Consider the following 21,856-nt stretch of genomic DNA (forward strand, 5'->3'; position numbering starts at 1 on the left):
GGTACATAAAATAAGAGGACGTTACCAAAATGGGTTAGTGTTAAAATTATGATAATTTAACTTTGTGTCATAGGACAATCCTGACACTCTTTGGGAATGTGGTGGCCATTTCCTCAAAAAGACTAACATGTGCATGTATTACCTACCTGCCATGATCCTTGTGGATAACATTGTTGAGAATCATATTTTGGGTATTATTCCATGACATTGAACATTTGAATCAATAAATGAGAAATAGAAGTTTTCAAAATAAAAAGATGTGAGTGGCCTTTGGACCTTTGGGATCTGATCCGGTTACGGATCAAACTTAAGCCCAGACCATAAAAGTTGGATCAGACCAGTCCCCATATGGGACCGGGTATGTCCCACACTCTAGTGACAGTTGTACAAAATAAAATAATATTTTTTTATGACAGACCAGCCTTATCACAGGCTGGGCCTGTTGAGTTAAAAAAAAAGGGTGTGGAGCTTTAGGGTCTGATCTGGTTACGAATCAGAGCTGAACCTAAGCCCGGTCAGATCAGATCAGTCCCTATTGAGACTGGTTCTGTCCAGACTTATGACCAACATTTCAACAAAAAAATATATAGGCAATAATAAATGTGTTTTTTTGGGCAGATTCCTCGATGGATTAAAAAATGGATTAGACCTATAGGTCCAATCCACTAAGAAACAGTCCAGTCCTCATTGGAACTGGGTTTAGATCCTAAAATAGATCACACCAGTCCCGGACTGGTCTGTCCTCACGCTAATGCTGGCAGGATCTGTTAGTGCATGTCACATGTGTTGGGACGTTGCAAGATCAAAACCCAAATGTTGTGTTGTGTAATCGGTGGGGTTTGCCTAACCCCAGCTTACCTAAAAAAAGAAAAGAAAAAAATACAGTGCCGTTTAGGCATGCATGTATGCCTATGTGTAGGTACGAGTGTGTGCGTGCATACTTGAGGGGTGATGTAAATAAAAATCAAAATGCAAGCTATTTCTTTATTTCTGAGTGATGAGTCTTATGGGATGCCTCTTATAGTTTCATTAGTTCCTTTGCATTTTTATTTGCTACCAAATAAATTATACAATGTGTATATAAAAATATATATATGTATACGGTATAGAGCAAACCAGCTGGTGTTTTTCCGATGCCCAACTGGCTGCTCTTATGCCTCACCGACCACATGGGTCATGACCGACACAACACTATTGATTTAGGTCATGAGTGGTTCAGATGTCTGCAAAAAAAAAAAAGTGACATGTGTTAGCAGTTTCATACAAGTTATGTTATTCTCGTCTATGGATATAAGATCAGATCTTAGTCCAGTAAATTGTTCGTATCTTTTTCGTTCGAAAAAGTTTTTACGGACGGTTTGTGGTGTTGAAAAGCTGACAAAATTTTGTACATTCTATAAAAGTTTGAGTTATGTTCTTCGTCTATACATAAAGTAGTTATGAGCTTAAGCAAATCCCTAACCGAATATTGACCGGTTAATCAATGCATAGAATGAACGTCTGGTATGAATCTACGTTTTTAAATATTAAATGAGCATGCAGATATAACATATAATGTTGTGTACATGCAAGTTCTGAGTGCCTAAAGAGGCATGACACTGAAAAGGCTTATTCCAACATGATTATGATTGAATGAACACTGTTATCGAAATTCTTATGTTGTGCATTATATTGTTTTGTCTGATTATGTATGAATGCATATAGTAAATCATGATCAATGACTATAACTAAATGCATAAATAAGTTGATGTGTTTCAATTTATACAATGGCATGATAGCATCCTTGGCATTGAATTTTGCATCCATGAGCCCAAACTGAAAGCCTGAATCTTATGTTGTGGCTCAATTGTCACTCATATTAGATTCTTTTTGTTTGCATAGAGAAAATAACATTATATAATATGGACGAAAAATTCATGAATGAGCCGGATCATTGTATCTAGTACAAGTAGCATGAGAGTTTAGGTAGAGGCACGAGTGGTAAACCAAGCAAACAGAAAAAGCCTTAGTCAGAAATACTTTTTCTTTGGTTCGAGTCCTAAGGTGAATTTGAACTGGTCCATAAGTGGATCAGTTCTATGGACTACTTCAACGTCGATTCTTGTTGATATTTAGATTTGAACCTATATAAGTGACTTATACGAGCTCAATAAGAGTATTTCATATGAAGTATGCTCATGCATAGGGATTCTAGTGTCCGTGTATTGTATTAGAAATCTTTACCTTGAAAAAACCAAAAATTGATATTGAAGTTGCATGCACACACAATTCACAAGAGCTGATCGGATACCACAGGGGTTCCTCCCCTTGCAGCCTTGCTTTCACCTTCAATGAAGGTCGATTCTCTCTTAGGGAGAAGAAGAAGAAGAAGAAGAGAGAGAGAGAGAGAGAGAGAGAGAGAGAGAGTTCAAGCCAAATAAGAAAATATTTTAACTTTTCTTTTCCCTAAATATTTTTTCAGTTGCTAAATTTTCATTTTAAAAAAGAAATCCTGTACCTATTTAGTTATTTAATGCTGTTAGATTTTTTTTTTGATATTTTACTTCTAGGTTTTATTTAAACTTTTAGTAACTTTTTGACTTATGGACCAGCTCTATGATACAAGTTTTCATATATATATATATATATATATATATATATATATATATATATATATATATATATATATATATATACACAAACCATTCAATCCTTTTTAAAAATCATTTTTAAATGTTTTTTAAAATTGGAGACGAAAGGTAAGCCTTAGAGTTTTTATGTCGGGACAACCACAGAGAGAGCCGGTGCAGCTAGGTCTTTGATCTTGGAGTGGTTTTTTCAAGTGTATTTTTTAGTAAATTTGTTAAAAAACTAAGAAATGACTCTTGTAACATTATTTTTTTTGTACATATGATTTTATAATGCATTAAAAATCAGTGGTTTGAAATTTTTTAGATATAAAATATTATTTATATAACAAAATTTGTCAGGAGGGCTTGTTCTTAAGCTTTTAATCATGGAGATCACATGTAAAACACTTTTAAAAATGACTTCTCGGTTTGTACCTTTTCAATTGGACGGTCTTCCTTCTCTCTCTCCCAACCCGAGTCCGGCTAGCTATATGCTATGGTATATAACCAGCGTCCAAGCATTGAGGGTGGAGAAAATGAAGAAAATGCCTTCCTATTTTGCACTTTTTCTGTTGATTTTTTTTTTATAAAAAACGTTCTCTCCCTGTGCAACGCCTGTGAAGTGTAGTACACAAGGGAACCAATCCCGCCGATTGCTGCCGGAATCCCCTAAATGTTTTTTTTTTCAACAGCATTACTGTTGAGGACGACAGCATTATGGTTGAGGATGGTGAGGTTGAAGGTATCAACGTCGAACCCGATGTCGAAGTACTCCTGGTAGACGTGGCCGGGGCCGTCGATGTGGGTTCCGGTGTGAGTGCAGGGCAGCTTCATCTCGGAGTTGTTGGTGAGGGAACCGTTCTTCATGCTCTTGGTGATCAAGAGGAACTGGCCCAAGCCCTCGAAAGACTCCGACGAGGGCATGTCTTCCCTGAGGGTGTGGGTGATGTCGATGATTTGGCCATCGAGCCCTGCCTTCTTGGGCGGGACGATGGCCACTCCAACTAAGCACACGTCGTAGTTGTAGCCTGGGTGAGCATTAAAAGATACCAAAATGATTAGAAGTCAGTCTAAGAGGAGGAGGGAGGATAAGAAAAGGGTAGGACAAAAAATTCAAAAGGAGAAGGGCAAAATGAAGAGGCATTCTCTCGTTTTCTACCCTCAATTAGGGATGGCAATGTACCGGGGCGGGGTGGGGGACAAGGTCTCCAACCCTGCCTCCATCCCCGGTTCAAAGGGGGCGAGGCGGAGCGAAGCCCCGTTTTCTCTTGATCTATTGTCATCCTTTAGAAGGATTGGGGATCGGGGCGAGGCGGGGTGAGGAAAAGCCTAAGTCCATCCCTGCCTTAATCGCTGCACGGAGATGGATTTTAGCCTTCATCCCCACCTCCATCCCCGTTTCATGCCCTTCATCCCAAGTCCAAATGAGGCGAGGCCGGGAAGGGCCCCATTTTTTTCAAGTCCACTACAATCCCTACCCCCAATGCTTGGACACGGGGGGAGCTGCTATATGCCATAGCATATACCCGCTCCCTTCGTACCGAACTCGTGCCAACGGTGTGCGGCCCGGAAATTGACTGCATCCCAACACTATAGCTTTAAGCCACAGTAGAAAATGGTCTTATCCTCCAATGGTCCAACTTGTGGTGTAATTCCCTCACTCCCTACAAATAACACCTCTACGAAGCTAGTCCATTCGGATGGGAAATAGCCCCCATAGTGGGATTTGAAGGGAGTCAATCTTGCCACGTAAGACCAAATCGCACACAATCGAGTGATTCACAGCATCAGAGATCTCAATCCCCCACTTCAAAAAGGCAAAACAGAAGAGAAAGCAAGCAAGAGAGAGAGACCCACCATTAAAACTCTCAAGAAAACACTGCCTCTCTCTGATCTTGACCCAAAAGATTCAATTTTGATTGCTTTCCTGAGATGGGTCTTCTTTAAACTGAAGATTTCCGGAAGAAAATCCAGTGTTTTGGCCACTATTAAGCATTTCTGAGTGGTTTGTTGGAAGATGTCAGCTAGGGTGTCATGGGTCAACCCTCCAGTTGAGAAGGAGAGGCCTTTGGTGCAGTTTCTGGGTGGGGGATTGAAGGGGAGGAAGAGATGCTTGAGATTCTCGAGTGGGTTTTCTGTTGTGTCCAGCATGGTTGCAAATCCGTCTGGTGGTGCTGTCTTCACGAGTTCGGAGCAGAAGGTGTATGATGTGGTGCTGAAACAGGCTGCTCTGGTCAAGGAGCTGAGGAGGGCAGAGGGGCTTGTTGGCGTCAAGACTGAGGTGGGGGCGCCTTCTAGTCCAAGCGTGTTGAACGAAGCTTACAGTAGGTGCGGTGAGGTCTGTGCAGAGTATGCAAAGACCTTTTACTTGGGTACTCTCTCTCTCTCTCTGTGAATTTGGATTTGGTTAATTGTGGTTTTTCTTTCTGCCTTTTGTTGGTTTTGACGGTGTGTAAAATTGAACTTAAAAGGGGAATTGAATTTGGTATTTGGACGGTTGGATCTCTATCCACCTTTCTGCTTCTAATGAGATGGAGTGAGTGGCAGCCTTTCATTTGCTTTGTCATCTTCTCCATTGGTATGAGCCAGACACCGAATTGGTTAAGAAAATTTGATTGTATAAACATGACTGGTTCGTCTAGGAATTTTTTCCTTAAAAAAAAAATTAACGATGGTGCCTTATTTTCATGAAGTTTTCCAGTCTTTGAATTATGTCTTCTGGGGTTTTAGCAAATTTTTCTCTTTCCTTTTTTCTTTCCCATTTTCCTTTCCTTTTTGTCAACTGACGATCGGATCATTTGCTCGAGTACTGTCAGTTGTTCCATTGGTATATTGGGGCTATTAGGTGATTTCACTTATAATTACTATGAGCATGATGAGGACAAAAACATGTGATACTCATGCTACTGTGGTGAAAATATTTCAAATTTCTCCCTCTCTATGTCTATATTGTGTTGCCAAGTTGTTATGCCATTATTAATGAAGCAATCATGGAGAATAGTCACTTAGATAATTGATTATATTTAGCTTTAACTGTGAAAATTTTTTCCAAACCGAAGTAATCAATTCATGGTGTCTATAGTCGATAGCAGAGCTCAACTTTTTTTTTCCGGGATGGCAACTTTTTTTATTGATTATTTGTTTATAGCGTTTTTTTTCCTTCATTTACTGTGGAATAAGGTTGTTAGTATCTTTCACTTCAGTGTCTTATATTCTCTTGCATTTTTTTCTTCTTTTTTGCCAGGAACACTACTCATGACACCAGAAAGGCAAAGAGCTGTGTGGGCAATCTATGGTAAGCTCTTTGCTGGTTTAATTTTTCTGAGGTTCATGCATTTTTCTCTTCTTTTTGGTATTTTTTGTGCTTGAATTTATACAGCATGTGCTTGAATCTATGGTAAGTACTTTTGCATGAAAGTGATGCAACAACTAGGGATGTCCCATATCCTGTTGTTTGTGAGATCTTTGCAAACCCTTTGAATGTCACAATGTGAAGACTTAGATGTAATATCTTTCATGTACTATGCAAAATTGTCAACTTAATAAATAGTCTATATCTGTTTCTAGCTGATGCCAAACACATGCTGATCACCTTACCTGGACTGCAATATTGATGATGTCTTATTTACATAGGACTAATACCTGGATATGAAAAGTTTGAGAGTATTTTATTGATCTTTTGGGCAGAATTACAATTGAAATATTTACAAAATTGACAAATGTATTATGACTGATTTTAGAACAGATAACCAGTCTTTCTTTAGCTATTTTTTGTGACAGTTTCAAAACATTAGTTAGATTCATTTTATGTTCTGTTGTGGCGTTAAATGTCTTGCATGAATGTGATTCTAAAGAACCTATCGCATTTGGGTTGTAAGTTTTATTTAACCATTACCTTTCCGTGAGGCATTCTGCATATGTATTAGTGAACAATCACATGTAGATATAATCATTCCCTCAAATGTTCATTCATTGAAGAAAAGACATGAATGTGAGGGAATGCAACATATAGATGGATGAATCATATTTGGTTCGATCTTACAACTAGAAACAGTACCTCTAGAGTTTTAATTTGTGGAAAATCAATGTCTGTGGTTCAATATTCTAGCAGTTAAATCCTAGTTTTCATATCATCTTTTCTATCAGATAAGTTTATGTCTGATCTTCTGAAAGACAGACATGCAGAGAAGTCCTGCATCAATATCGTTGCCTTAGCTTAAACTGTATGGAATCTTCAGTCTTAATATTTGACGGAAAATTCAAACTGTTTGCTTTTTATTCCACTATAGTGGATACTTTATTTCATTTATTAGATTAGTATGTAAGTTCAACACATATCCATGGAACCATGAATAAGGGTATGCTTATGAATGTACTCTAGAGAAGTGGTACAAAGTTGGAAAATAACAAAAAAAATGAGTAATATGTCCTTAAAATTCCCTCAACATGCATAGTTTTCCCTCCCATGCTGTACATTAGATATATGTCTCTGCTTTGTAATCATTGATATGTTATAGCCAATATTGCAATTTTTATGTCAGATTCCTGAACTTTGTTGCTTCAATTGCTGCGCTCCTCAGTAAAAAAAAAAGAGAAAAATATAAGGAAAAGCAGATGGATGGCAATTTTTTTTTTAATATTAACTTAAGCATGATGTGAAGTAAATAATCATAATTTGTATATATGATCCTGGTGTATGCTAGAACCACGAGATTTGCAGACTTGTTACCAATTAATTTTATCCTAGTCACCTAGCGTTTGTTTTTTTTCTCCGTAAAGCTGTTGATTTCACTTCTTGTTATTATGTGTACAGTGTGGTGCAGGAGAACTGATGAACTGGTGGATGGACCGAATGCTTCACATATAACACCTACTGCTCTTGATAGATGGGAGAAAAGGTTAAATGATCTATTTATGGGCCGTCCATATGATATGTATGATGCTGCTTTAGCAGATACAGTTTCCAAATTTCCAGTAGATATCCAGGTATTATAAACTAACAAACTTAATGCACACTGCTTCCTGTGCCTCTGCTAGTACCTTTTATGTAGATGTACATGGTAGCACATTAAATCCTGCTTGGGTATGCTCCATGTTCACATGGTCGGTCTTAATTTTCACTTATTATTATTCACATATTCCCACATGTAGCAGAGGATAGATTTTTAATGACACTTATCTTTTGGATATAATTAAAGTGGACAAGAGGCTGAGATATCCTTTGACCTACCATAAAAAATCACAAAGAGATAAATAATATAATGGAAGGCATCATCTACCTATTTAGATTTACCTATCTGAGCTGCAGATGACAGTTGGTGGAATTTGTGCATCAGTATAGATTCTAATTATATTGAAGGGAGCCAAGTAACTATTCCTTCAACTTAATATTTCATCTAATGAAAGCTACAAAATATGGAGTATAAAGTTGTTTTCAATGCTCACTTGTGTTTCTTCATACTCTCCATTGCCAAAGCACATTATGATCTTGCTTATGGTTATTGGATTGGTCAGCATCAGCTTAAGAATTTTTTTATAGACAGAAATCATTGATATTTTTGGAGATTCAAATCTAAACTGATGTATAGAATTAAAAGTTGGCCTAGGGAAAGAAAGGGACAGGGTGTTAGAAAGTATGCGGAAATGAATTACAAGAATGCATAATGCATTCATAAGGTCCAACATTGGACAAACACAACCCCACAATGGAGAATAACAAAATGGTTCACTAAGGGACACCACAAGAAGCCTACGAAGAGGCATAAGTTGCATATGCTTTATTGAATGAGGGCCTAAAAGGCCATAAAATACATGAGAGATAACCCCTCTATTTATACACAAAGGAGTGAGAGGGAGTGAGAGAGAGAGAGAGGACCTTGGAAGGCCCTAAAGGAACTCGTTGGGCCCCCAACGGTCACATTTGTGACCATTGGGGGTCCAACGACTCCTTTGGTTGGGCCCCCAATGCAATGCATTAAATGCATTTTACATTTAATAAAATAGAAAAATGAATAATAAAAAGAAAATGAAAATGAAAAATAAAATACTATAAAAAGACTAAAATGCCCCTAATGGTCAGAATTACAAAAAATACCCTTTATCGGGTATGATGATTACATATATTTTAACACCCCCCCTCAAACTTTACGTGGGGATAACGAAAAGTTTGAAGATACAAAAGGAGGGTTCCAAGTCTTCAAAAAATCTTCAATGAAAGTCATCATCTTTATTGTGCATGAAAGAACTTTGCAAAGTTCAGTCTTAAATGTCTTCAATGATCATCCCCAAGCTTCATCCATGATGTATCATAGATATTTCTTTCCTCTCATCTTGGCGATCCTCTAGAACAAGCCAAAAGAACTCCAAGTAAAAGGTATCTTTGTATTTTAATCAAATAAAAGATATCAAACAAAATAGACCATAACATTGATTAAGAAGGATATATAATTTCATAAAAAACAACAATTAATAAGATATTTCATGCATTTCAATTGAGTATTATGCAAAAACGATTTAAACTTAAATATTCTATTGATAAAATACAATATGTTCTTGAAAAAAGATATGTGCACAAGGGCTACACTAAGTAGAGAACACTAATAAATGTGAAAATGTTTTCAAAGATGTGCACTACAAGTTCCAACACCCCAAAGGAAAATGTGTATAAAGACACATAAAAAATACTTGAATAAAAGTACACAAAAGTATATGTGAAAATCTCTATAAAAAAGAGATTTTGTATAATACCACAATACAAGAAAAACAAAAAGTGCACAAAGGCACAAAGGAGAACACTCACAACTGCACAAAGGCACGGATGCACGTGCACAAAAGCATGCAAAATATGAACTTCAATATATGAGATCCCAAAAGGGGCTTTACAAAAGCACATAAATCAACACTAAGGAGATTTTTTATCAATAAAAGATGAGTTAATGATTCTTCTCACATCTTTAGAGAGAAGAAATTCTATGCCAAACAAATGTCATATGAGAATTTGCAAGAACAAGATTACATTAAAAATATCCACCCAAGAGTCAAGAATAAATGTTATATGAGTAGAGAGCCTTACACATTTAGGTAAATCTCACTCACATGTTTGCAAGTACAAAAAATCATTAGGTGGCCGAAAAACTATAAATACTTAATGTATAGGTCAAATTGATTTCCAAATATGCATATCAATGATATGATTCACTTGTATCTCTTAAAAACAAAATATGAATGGAATTTTACAAATGTCAACAATAGTTCACTCACTACAAACAACTACCTCATTACTCATCAAAAAACTCATAAATCAAGTGTATAAGCAACTAGAACAAGAACATAAACATTATGCCATCAAAGGCCAAAGATACACACAAAGATGTGTAAAAACACCTCTTGTCTACATGTAATAATACTTGAAATGAGTGTATCAACGACAAGAATAAGAGAATACACGCCAACATGGACTAAAAGCATCTCTTGTCTACGTAAAAAGACACTCAAAATCAAGTATGTTCAGCTACTAGAACAAGAGTACCAAGCCAACCATGGGCTAAAACACACACGAAGGTGTAACAATACATCTCTTGTCTACATAAACTGATACTTGAGATGAGTGAAATAAGCCAACCATGGGCACACATCTCAGCGACTAGAACAAGGACACAAATGCCAACATGGACTAAAATCACACACAATGGTGTGAATCAACGTGCCTTGTCTACATATAATGACACTCAAGACAAGTGTGTTCAGCTACTAGACCAAGAGAACAAAGCCAACAAAGGGCTACCAACACACAAAGGTGTAATAAAAAATCTTTTCTACATATGATGACACTTAGATAAGAGGTATAAAAGGAAAAGACTTTTGAGGCAAGAAATCTTGTAACGGAAATACAATTAAAGAACATCAATTTCTCAATATACCTTAAAATACTAAGGTTTCAAACTTTAGACATCCATCACAACTATACATAATTAAAAGCATTCATAAAAACAACGACCACAAACAAATGAGTGACACACTCATAATTAGAGATCACATAACAAGTCATTTTAGAGTCAAACTACAAGTTGACAACCTAAAATGACATAACACGAGGTACCCATAACTCACCTCAACAAACATCTCTAATATAACAATAACAAAGCAAAAAATGATTGATGTATCATATAACAACTTGTGATGGATAAATATGAATGTCATAAAAAGGCAATGAACACATAAGGAAATCATTTTCCAAATAGGTGATTTTACAAAGAGGGCCGATTTGAAAAAAATCAAATCAAATCCAATATAATCAATCACAACAATATGCCTTATAACAACAATTTTGCATAAACACGAATTATGCTTAATCATGATCAATTCTTCAAAAGAAGTCATTTATACTAAAAAGGCTTATCATGCAACAAACACAACATGAAATATTAAGCAACATCATGTGTAAGAACCGATTTGGAATAATCAAAGAGTCAAAACAAGCCTCAACTATGATAGATATAAAGTGCAATTATATGCACACCAAATGATAATAGATACACTTTTATGCAATACAAGATGTTGAATGACAATAATCTTGAATGAGCAAATAATAAATTTAGGCCAATATAGGCATTCATAAAGATGGTAATATTATGAAGTTTGAAAATCTTATGAAATCCACTATTGTAAAAAATGATGCTCACAACCAATCTCAAAAGATCCACAAAGGTTTACAAGTATTAATGAATCTTTGAAGGATATTATGCAAGAGAAAGATACTCACAAGCAATCTTCTCACAACAACCATGAAATCTTCACAAAAGATTATATACTCACAAGAAGATTATAAGGACCGAAAGGCTTCTTTAAGAGAGCTCAAACACAAAAACACACAAAATTCCCAAAGGAGGGGAAAAACTTCATTAAAGTGGGAGAAATCCCAACAATGAAGAATAATAGATTTATTAAAAAACTTTATGACAAAATAAGATTGTACTATGGCATAAATCTATAAAATTAAACATTTATTGAGGAAAAAAAATTCAAAACTCAAAAGTTTATAAAAAACATATGACTTAATAGGTTATTACCAACTCCTAATGCAATAAGTACGCAACGAACATTAATGAAGACCATAAATTTTACAATGAGACAAACTCTTTAAATCAAATTGAAGAATCTTTAAGAGTATAAAGATGTAAAGAAAATCACCATATTTCATAAGACCATTTTAAAACTTAATTCAACCGGTATTATAAAAAGCCTTCTTAATCAAATATTGCTCATATGAAAAGGACACATTAGGTAAGTGAATCAAAACTTAATAATAAATTTTTCATATATGTCAAGCATTTTTCCAAAAAACACACGATATTATAAGAAGCCACATATAAGACCTTTTAGTGGATAAACACGTACCTTCAATACGAAATAACAAATAAGATGAGAGAGTAGAAGAGTATGTGATCAAACTACATATCTCACAAACATTTTAATCTTAACGTACCTTTCTTTAAAGATTTACTATTCATATAAAAGGTATTCTTACAAACAAAGTTAGGTATAAAATATAAATTCAAAGCTCCAATGGTCATAAATTTTTACCGACCCATTAAAGCAAGTTTTGAGCAATCATATATCTAATTTTTCGAAAAACAGGTTCACCGGTTTTTAGAAATTATCATTTAAAATTTTTAAAGAAAAACATACGAAAAAGTATGTATACAAAAAAGATTCAATGGAGTATCAAGTAACTCAAATTCTTATAAAAAGACATAATGACAAAGAGAACACATGAAAAATATATCAAAATTTTCATACGACACTTAAAGAAATAGAATGCATACCGAATAACTTTAAGAAAGAAAAGAGAGAGAAATGAATACTTCACCATTTTTCTTTTAAAATTTCTTGAATAACACGCTTCCCGATGCACCAAAGAACAACTTGATCTTAACCTTGCTCTGATACCATGTTAGAAAGTATGCGAAAATGAATTACAAGAATGCATAATGCATTCATAAGGTCCAACATTGGACAAACACAACCCCATAATGGGGAATAACAAAATGGTCCATTAAAGGACACCACAAGAAGCCTACGAAGAGACATAAGTTGCATATGCTTTATTGAATGAGGGCCTAAAAGGCCATAAAATACATGAGGGATAACCCCTCTATTTATATACAAATGAGTGAGAGGGAGTGTGAGAGAGAGAGGACCTTCGGAGGCCCAAAAGGAGCTTGTTGGGCCCCCAACGGTCACATTTGTGACCGTTAGGGGTCCAACGACTCCTTTGGTTGGGCCCCCAATGCAATGCAATGCAATGCAATGCATTAAATGCATTTTACATTTAATAAAAAAGAAAAATGAATAATAAAAAGAAAATGAAAAATAAAATACTGTAAAAAGACTAAAATGCCCCTAATGGGCAGAATTACAAAAATACCCTTTATCGGGTATGATGATTACATATATTTTAACACAGGGTTCCTGGGAAAAAGAAGATCCTCGTATTTCCTATAGAGGAGAAGATTAATATGAGCCTAACATGGTGAAGTTGCTGGAATGTAGGAAGGATGAAATATAATTAGAAAATACATTTTTTTGATTGGCAAGCTGGGGGAAGCTGCTGTGGTATTTTAACCCAAGGATCCTCAGTTATAGTAGTGTGACTTTACCATCCCATTATATCATTCGGCCCCAATTAGAAAGCACAGTTGAGTTGGTATAACTATAAACAATAAAACATCAAAATAAGATTAGAGGTGCTGGGTTACAAAATCTTAGTTGCAAGATTTCAGCCTTACAGTGCTTGAAGTTAACAAACTTGGTGGTTTACAGGATGACTTGATCTTTTAGGTTGGGTTGGTTGCCAGGGTGGAATGTGATTTCAGGAATCAATAGTAGAATTGGTAGTGGGAAGCATGGAGAGTTAATATTTAAAGAATAATACACTGTAAGAAACCGAAAGGCATGCAAAAGCCTACTTATATATTGGAACCTTCAGAAGCAATGCTCCAAGGAAGGCTCTCCTTGCACAACTGAGTTTTTGAAGCAAGAAGGTTTGGATCTATTAGGGAAGTGTCTGGTAAACTATGGGCTGAAGATGTAAAACCGAATTCAATGAGCATCCTGTGTAATAATTCTTTAAATATGGGCAGAAGATGTAAAACCGAATTCAATATAGCTAGTAATGTCAGATTTTTGGGCTTCCCTCTTCATTAGTTGATGGGCATAAACAGTCAGTGATATCCATAGTGTAAAGATACTTTGTGCCTTTGCATCCTGCTTGATAGTGAAGTTAGATGTGCTAAAGTATAATGCCTTGAGAAGCAAGAAGATATGCTTAAGATAAATATACTCTGCCTAAAGAAAAGGAATAAAGTTGTATCCTTGCTGGGTATTTTATTTTTATTTTTTCCATTTCATGATAGGATTTAGAAATTAACACACAGGAGGCCTGCTGATAACAAATAGCAAACAGAAACAGAAACAGAAACAGAAAAGAAAATCACCTTTAGTAAAAAATGTTGAGCTACTAGTAGAAGCATCAAAATTAGATTTTAAAAAAAGCTGTCCTTGGTCAACCTCCCATGCACAAGTTCTCTGTTATATTACAACAACAACAACAACAAAACAACAACAACTACGCCTTCATCCCAAAACAATTGGGGTCAGCGATATGAACCAAAAAAGAAATTCATTTTGGGTCTTCCACATGAATCCTTTTCCTCCAATCATTTCTATCCAACGCCATGTCCTCGGTGAGGTTCAAAGCATTCATATCCTTTCCTATCATCTCCATCCAAGTCTTCCTAGGCCTACCCCGACCTCTTTTAACTAATATATTTTCCCATTTCTCCAACCTTCTAACTGGAGCATCATTAGGCCTTCGCCGAATATGTCCAAACCACCGTAAACGATTCTCTCGCATCTTATTTTCAATGGGTGCAACACCTACCTTCTTACGTATCTCTTCGTTCCGAATCTTATCTTTTATTGTATTTCCACACATCCATCTAAGCATCCGCATCTCAGCTACACTCATTTTTTGAATATGATGTCTCTTGGCAGCCCAACATTCCGTACCATATAGTAAAGCGGGTCTAATAGTCGTCCTATAAAACTTTCCCTTCAACCGCAATGGCATTCTACGATCGCACAACACTCCAGTAGCACTTTTCCATTTCATCCACCCAACCTTTATCCTATGATTTACATCTCCATCAATTTCTCCATACTTTTGAATGATGGATCCCAAATATTTGAAATAATCATTCACCGGTATATCTTGCTCACCAAGCTTCACTACACTCCCATCACTACTTCGTTGCTTACTAAACCGACATTCCATATATTCAGTCTTACTCTTACTCAACTTAAAACCTCTAGCTTCCAATGTCTGTCTCCATAATTCTAACTTAGCATTAACCCCAGCTCTAGACTCATCAATCAAAACAATATCATCAGCAAACAACATACACCACGGTACATTTTCTTGAATTGATCTCGTAAGCTCATCCATCACTATCGCAAATAGGAAAGGGCTTAAAGCAGATCCTTGATGTAACCCAACCGTTATCGGAAAATTGGTTGTCACCCCTCCACAAGTGCGGACATTGGTTACTACTCCTTCATACATATCTTTAATTATACTAATGTACTTGAGAGAAACACCTTTCTTCATCATTGTCCACCAGAGAACGTCCCTAGGTACTCTATCGTATGCCTTCTCTAAATCAATAAAAACCATATGCAAATCTTTGTTCCTCTCTCTATATCTTTCAATAAGTTGTCTAAGAAGATGTATAGCTTCCATAGTTGATCTTCCAGGCATAAAACCAAATTGATTCTCTGATATCATGACAACCTTCCTCAACCTAGACTCAATCACCCTCTCCCAAAGTTTCATAGTATGACTCATGAGTTTTATACCACGATAGTTTGTGCAATCTTGTATATCACCCTTATTCTTATATAAAGGCACCAAAGTACTCTTCCTCCACTCATTAGGCATCTTATTTGTTCGCCAAATCAAGTTAAAAAGATTTGTCAACCATTCTAAACCTTTCTCTCCCAAGCATTTCCAAGCCTCGATAGGTATACCATCTGGGCCAACTGCCCTTCTTGATTTCATTTTCTTCAAAGCCTCTGCAATTTCTTTCTTTTGAATCTTGCGCATGAAGTCACGATTTATCTCATGAAAAGGAATGGAGAAGTCTCCAAGATCTTGAGCATGACTATCATTAAATAGCTTATCAAAATAATCTTTCCATCTCTCCTTAATCTCCTCATCTTTGACTAAAACCCTTTGCGTTTCATCTTTGATACATCTAACCATACCCAAATCCTTCGATTTCCTATCTCTCATCTTTGCAAGCCTATAAATATCCTTCTCGCCTTCTTTGGTATCCAACTTGTCATAAACCTCCTTATATACCTTAGCCCTCGCGTTTCGAACAACTTTTTTAGCTTCCTTCTTTGCTATCATATACTTCTCCAAATTCTCATTATCACTTTCTCCTGGTATAACCTTACAATCGATGCAACAACCCCTATCTCTCTTTCTAAGTAGGAAAAAATCTATCTGACTCGTATTAACCCCACTTTTAAATGTTACTAGGTGAGACTCCCTCTTCCTAAACCAAGTGTTTGCTAAGATCATATCATAGGACAAACAAAAATCTAAAATCCTTTCTCCACTTTCATTTCTTTCTCCTATACCATAGCCTCCATGGATATTCTCAAATCCATCCCTACTAATGCCTACATGTCCATTAAGGTCACCGCCGATGAAAAGCTTTTCTCCATAAGATGTCTCTTGTACTACTCCATCTAAATCTTCCCAAAATTGATGCTTAATGGAATCATCTAAACCTACTTGAGGTGCATAAACACTAATAATATTAATAATATCCGTACCTAATACTAATTTAATAAGTAAAATTCTATCACCCTTCCTACGGACCTCAACTACATTATCTATAAACTGACGACTCATAACAATCCCTACTCCATTCCTATTCCTATTTATTCCTGTATACCAAATCTTATATCCCCAAGGTTCTATCACTTTAGCTTTCTCACCTACCCATTTGGTCTCTTGAAGACATAAAATATCAATCTTTCTCCTACACATAACATCTACTAACTCTACCAACTTACCAGTTAAAGACCCTATGTTCCAAGTGGCTAACCTAATTTTATGGTCTTGGACTAACTTCTTTACCCCCACCCGTCCAACAAAGTGAGAGAACCCTTGCCTATTTGACACCACACCCGGGCGCCGGTGTGACGCGTCGCTTCTGGGCGACGACCTAGCAACCCTTGCACATTTATCACTGCCTCCGGGCCTAGAGAGTACAACGCGTCGCTCAGTAGGGAACGCCCCAACGAAATTCTCATATTGGTTCATTTTCATAGGATATGACAGTTTTTATGCTGGCTGTCACAGGCCTACCGCAACCCTCCTCCTTTATCCGGGCTTGGGACCGGCAGTGTATAACTACACAAGCGGAGTTTTCTCTGTTATATTACAAGAAAAAAATTTATCAGAGATGGAATATCAGTTTGTACAGCACCTTGAACTTGTAAACAGTTCAAATGGCTAAATAATGTTGAAGAAAATGAGAAGATGAATCAGTAGGTAAACGGCACAATATACAATGACAAGAGAACTAAGAAGATATAAAGCACAAACATGGGGAGGGATATTAGTTATGTTCTGGCAGTGGAAGTAAGTGAGATGTAAATCCAGTAGTTGAAGTGACTGCCTTAAATTCCTCATTAGTCATATGCCTGATGAAGGCATCAACATCAGACCACAAAGAATAATGTAATAGAGAATGAAATGCAAGTAGACCATGGAAAGCTGACATTTTGAAACATGCTCTCGCATAAGATTCATACTTTATCAGAAAATTGAGATAGAAGAAGAAAAGCAGTTCCCTGGCAAATGTTAGTCTTATCATGTTGTGAATTAGGAAAATAATCTTAAGATGAATAGATGGTTTTGCTATTATTGATGGACCAAAAAAGGTTCTTTTTTCCTAGGACAAAGGAAAGCACTGAAGACTCATCCATTTCAAAATCATGGGTTTAATTTGAAATGTAGGGGTATCTAATAGGTCCAAGAGGATCTTAGAGGAGCCTCTTGTGAGGAGCAATGTGAGATGCGTTTAATTTGAAATAAAATGAATGAAAATGCACTCAGAAAGAAAAAATATATAATAAATCCCTCTAGCAGCTCTACAGTGCGATAATTAAATTTCCAATTGAAGTCCAAGTTGAAGATTTCTCCCTTCCAAAATTTGAGATAGAGCCTTAGACATGTTCTATCTTTACATAGTAATTTTATTGTTTTAGAATTGTATCCAAGTAATCATTTTGCTTGCTCTTATTTTTTATTCTCAATGTTTTAGTTGATTGTGGGCATATATTCCTGTGGCTTGGTACCTCTGGAAACATGAAAGTTCCATTCTTGTGCAGCCATTTAAAGATATGATTGAAGGGATGCGAATGGATTTGAAGAAATCAAGATACATGAATTTTGATGAGTTGCATCTCTACTGTTACTACGTAGCCGGAACCGTTGGTCTCATGAGTGTCCCTGTAATGGGGATTGCACCAGATTCCAAGGCCACAACTGAGTCTGTTTACAATGCTGCGTTAGCACTTGGAATTGCCAATCAGCTCACGAACATACTCAGAGATGTTGGAGAAGAGTAAGTCTTTACAGTCTAATTATTCTAATGGGTTTTCTCCAAAACCATCCCTGGCTTATAAGGCATTCCCAAATCCATCCCTGCCTTATAGCTATTGCCAAGAACACCTTTATGTTTCAAAACGTTGGGACACTTTCATCCTTCTGTACAGTTAACCTTGGTTTAAAATTTACTACAGTTGTTTAAGAGAAAAAATTACCAAAACACTCTTCACCTTGAACCTTTTCTCTTCAACCACCTTCACGAGATTGTGTTGCGCCCCTTGCAATCATCAAAAGCTTTTCCTCGTTGATCTTATTGTAGAGAGCCATAAGTGCTATGCCTTTTTTCTCCCTCTTTTGAGTTGTGTATTTGTGTTCCGAGAGAGAGAGAGAGAGAGAGAGAGAGAGAGAGAGAGAGAGAGAGAGAGAGATTTTGCACATATATAAGAACCAGGTGCATCACGGTGGAATCCATTTTCGAAGGGGGGGGGGGGGGGGGGCTATTTGGGCCACTGTGCCTCTCCAATTGTAGTTGGTGGCATTATCAACTGGGCTCCCCTTGTTTGGCAGGAGCAGTGGGACTTTGTAAGTTCGAATCTCAATAGTATGATTGTATAACTGATAGGGGTCTGCTTTCGTTCGGTTTAATATCAGTGGGCAATACGAAAAGAGCAAAATGATCGCATGTTTAGAGATAAGACGTGAGACTCTGTGCTATTCACAGGCGTATTCTTTTCGACAACTTTTCTATAGCTGGTATATGCTGGGGCTTTCAAAATCTTCGGTGGCTGAAACCAATTTTTCAGTGTCATGTCTTTCTTTTAGATGGTTTTCTGTTCGAGGCCAAACCATCGTTTTAAAAGAAAAAAACCAATCATGAATGAGAAAAATTGTCATTTTGTAAGGCCTCAACGGTTTCCGTCATTTGCTCTGACGGTTCTTAAACCTAAGGACAGATGTGGAAGGGTTAACAAAAAGGTGGGAATTGCTATAAGGATTGATTTAGGGATACCTGATAAGACGGATGATTTTGGAAAAAAAACCCTATTTTAATTAATCATATCATGATGGCTGACAAGTGCACCAAGAATTACCAAAATATTTTTGTATCATAGCCAGGAAAGACTAGACTCTCTCTCTCACGCCCGAAAACACTCACATGATTTTTGACTTGAGAGTGCATTTGTTTCCTTGTAGTGCTAGAAGAGGAAGAATATATCTTCCCCAAGATGAGCTTAAGCGTGCTGCTCTGTCAGATGATGACATCTTTGCAGGAAAAGTGACAGAAAAATGGAGGAATTTTATGAAGGGTCAAATCAAAAGAGCAAGGATGTTCTTTGATGAAGCAGAGAAGGGGGTCATAGAGCTAAACCCTGCTAGTCGTTGGCCGGTTTGTTCTGAGGGCTCTTGCTCACAATCCTTGACCAGGAATTCAGTTTATACTACAATGATCTTGCACCTGTAAGCTATGCTTTGATTCTTTGTTTTGACTTTCTTCTTGGTTTTCTTACAGGTCTGGGCATCACTGCTATTGTATAGACAGATCCTAGATGCTATTGAGGCCAATGACTATAACAACTTCTCAAAGAGAGCATACGTGGGAAAAGCTAAGAAATTGTTGTCATTGCCCATTGCTTATGCTAGTTCTTTTGTCGGGCCTTCGAAATCGCCGGGCACCTTAAGAACATGACTGCTCTTATTTATTAATTTCAGGGCTTAAGTCAGGATGATATATTTGTAAGCTTCTAATTCTTTTCCCTTAAAGAAAATAGCTCATCACCTGTAAGTTGATAATCTTTCATCTTTTTTTTTGATAAGCAAGATGGGTTTGGGCAGACCCCTACCAGTATATTGAATGAGGTAAAATGTACAAAATGCAGTCCCTATAAAATAGGGTGCCAATCGAGAGGCTGATTTTGCCAAAACCAGTCAGTTGGAGAGGCCATATGCCAATTGGGAGGCATCCAAATTCTTCATATGACGATCTGAAAAGCTAAGACCCAGCTGATTTAAGGTGACTCTGAAATGACGAGACTCCGACTTAAGCAGTTCTGATGTTACCGACTGAGATAGGAATTTCCTTCTTTCAAACATCTTGGTTATTTTTCTCAAGATGGGTCTAATCCAGAGTTACCAAAAGCTTTTTAGATAGGTAAAAAGTTTGTTCCTATGTAACTGGCTTTGAAAGCGTGATACTTTTCGCTCTTGAAACTTGATGAGAATCTCGATTCTCTCATGTTTCTTCTATGCTTTTCACATGCTTTATATATTCTTCGTATATATTTTTTCACTCTACTTTTCATGTTTTTTTATATATTTTCTTTCACGCTTTTCACTCACTTCTATGTGCTTTCTCTAAATTAGAAGTCATCATTTTTAGATTTTGTTAAAAATTTATTTCTTACAGTAAAAAATCATGAAATTTAAGAATAATCACTTTTATTTTAGTTTTTATTTGTGTTTCATTTCGATTTTCATTCAATTTTTATATTGTTTTTTTATTCCTTGCTTCTCGCTTGTAATGGCCTTAAAACTCATCTTAAATATCATGCTTTTTTTTATATAAAAATTAAAAGAAAACTTTATATAAAAAACAAAAATACCTCCCACAGATATGGAGCACATTACATATTAAAAATTTATGTTTCACCATCAAACCAACCATTCATTTCATATCATTGATGAAACAAAATAGTTCAAACTAATACGGTAAATTTAATAAACTTCAACCTAAGTTTACAATTTTCATTCAACCCATTTTGTTAAAAAAAAATACTCAATAATCCACGGATCCATCTTCTGCAGTACTAGTCATGTCATCGTTTCTCAACTATGTTTGAGTCTCACTACTTGGGAACCTGAAACAACAGGTGATAATCACGGTTCTCGTACGAAATTTTTATATAATCTAACAATAAAGCATAAAGCATAAATTTAACAAACATCAACTTTAAAAAATGTTAAAGTACGAAAACAATTCAAATACGCTTGAAATCACATAAGATACATAAACTAATGCACGAGATAACTTTTATCTTTCTTATTGACATTTACATTTGAATGTTTAAGCATGTTACTTGCAATGAATTTAAGTTTCCTCTTGACCACACTGTGGGTACTGTTTGGCAAAAACTAAAGTATAGGACAATCCCTAGGAGTATTTTTTTTCACACACACAATTATATTTTATTAGTTTGCTATATGCACCTGTTCCTCAGGGCAACATTGGGATACGACACCCTAGACGGGCACTGCTTGGTATACCAATAATGTTCAGCAACTGAAGCCTAAAACCACACCATTCTTGGGTCTTAATGGTGACAAATATCTCCTACTATCATGGCCGAAGACAATGAGCAACCTATCATGCTCTTGAAAAAAAAAATTCATGCAGCTCAGTACTACCTTGTCTCCAATGACAACCATCTAAGGTTCTCACCTTCTTAGAGAGAAACCAATGAGTAAAAATTAGTACATTGTTTGGATATCATTTACATTTTTAACTTTCATACGTTTTGCCATAAAGAATGGTTTTGGATCCACAACATTCATAGCATGCACT

General features: G+C 36.3%; 1 protein-coding gene and 1 pseudogene across 2 annotated transcripts; one reads left to right on the forward strand and one right to left on the reverse strand.

Moving 5' to 3' along the window:
* Window positions 1-3,278: 3,278 nt before the first annotated feature.
* On the reverse strand, window positions 3,279-4,002 carry LOC149844813 (cyclase-like protein 3 pseudogene; annotated as a pseudogene).
* A 304-nt stretch (window positions 4,003-4,306) lies between these two features.
* Window positions 4,307-20,080, forward strand: LOC149844814 (phytoene synthase 2, chloroplastic-like). 2 transcript variants are annotated; one of them, XM_089995294.1, is made up of 6 exons: window positions 4,307-4,981; window positions 5,854-5,904; window positions 7,423-7,595; window positions 18,078-18,313; window positions 19,492-19,684; window positions 19,808-20,080. In XM_089995294.1, exons 1-6 carry the CDS (start codon window positions 4,627-4,629, stop codon window positions 19,982-19,984), a joined length of 1,185 nt encoding a protein of 394 aa, XP_089851420.1. In that variant the 5' UTR covers window positions 4,307-4,626; the 3' UTR covers window positions 19,985-20,080. The 2 variants fall into 2 exon arrangements, with proteins under 2 accessions (XP_089851420.1, XP_089851421.1); XM_089995295.1 differs by lacking the exon at window positions 19,492-19,684 and having other exon boundaries at window positions 4,308-4,981.
* Window positions 20,081-21,856: the final 1,776 nt, after the last annotated feature.

This window comes from Nuphar pumila, chromosome 2, assembly GCF_984573655.1.
Source record: "Nuphar pumila chromosome 2, dmNupPumi1.hap1.1, whole genome shotgun sequence".
Taxonomy (NCBI): Eukaryota; Viridiplantae; Streptophyta; class Magnoliopsida; order Nymphaeales; family Nymphaeaceae; genus Nuphar; species Nuphar pumila.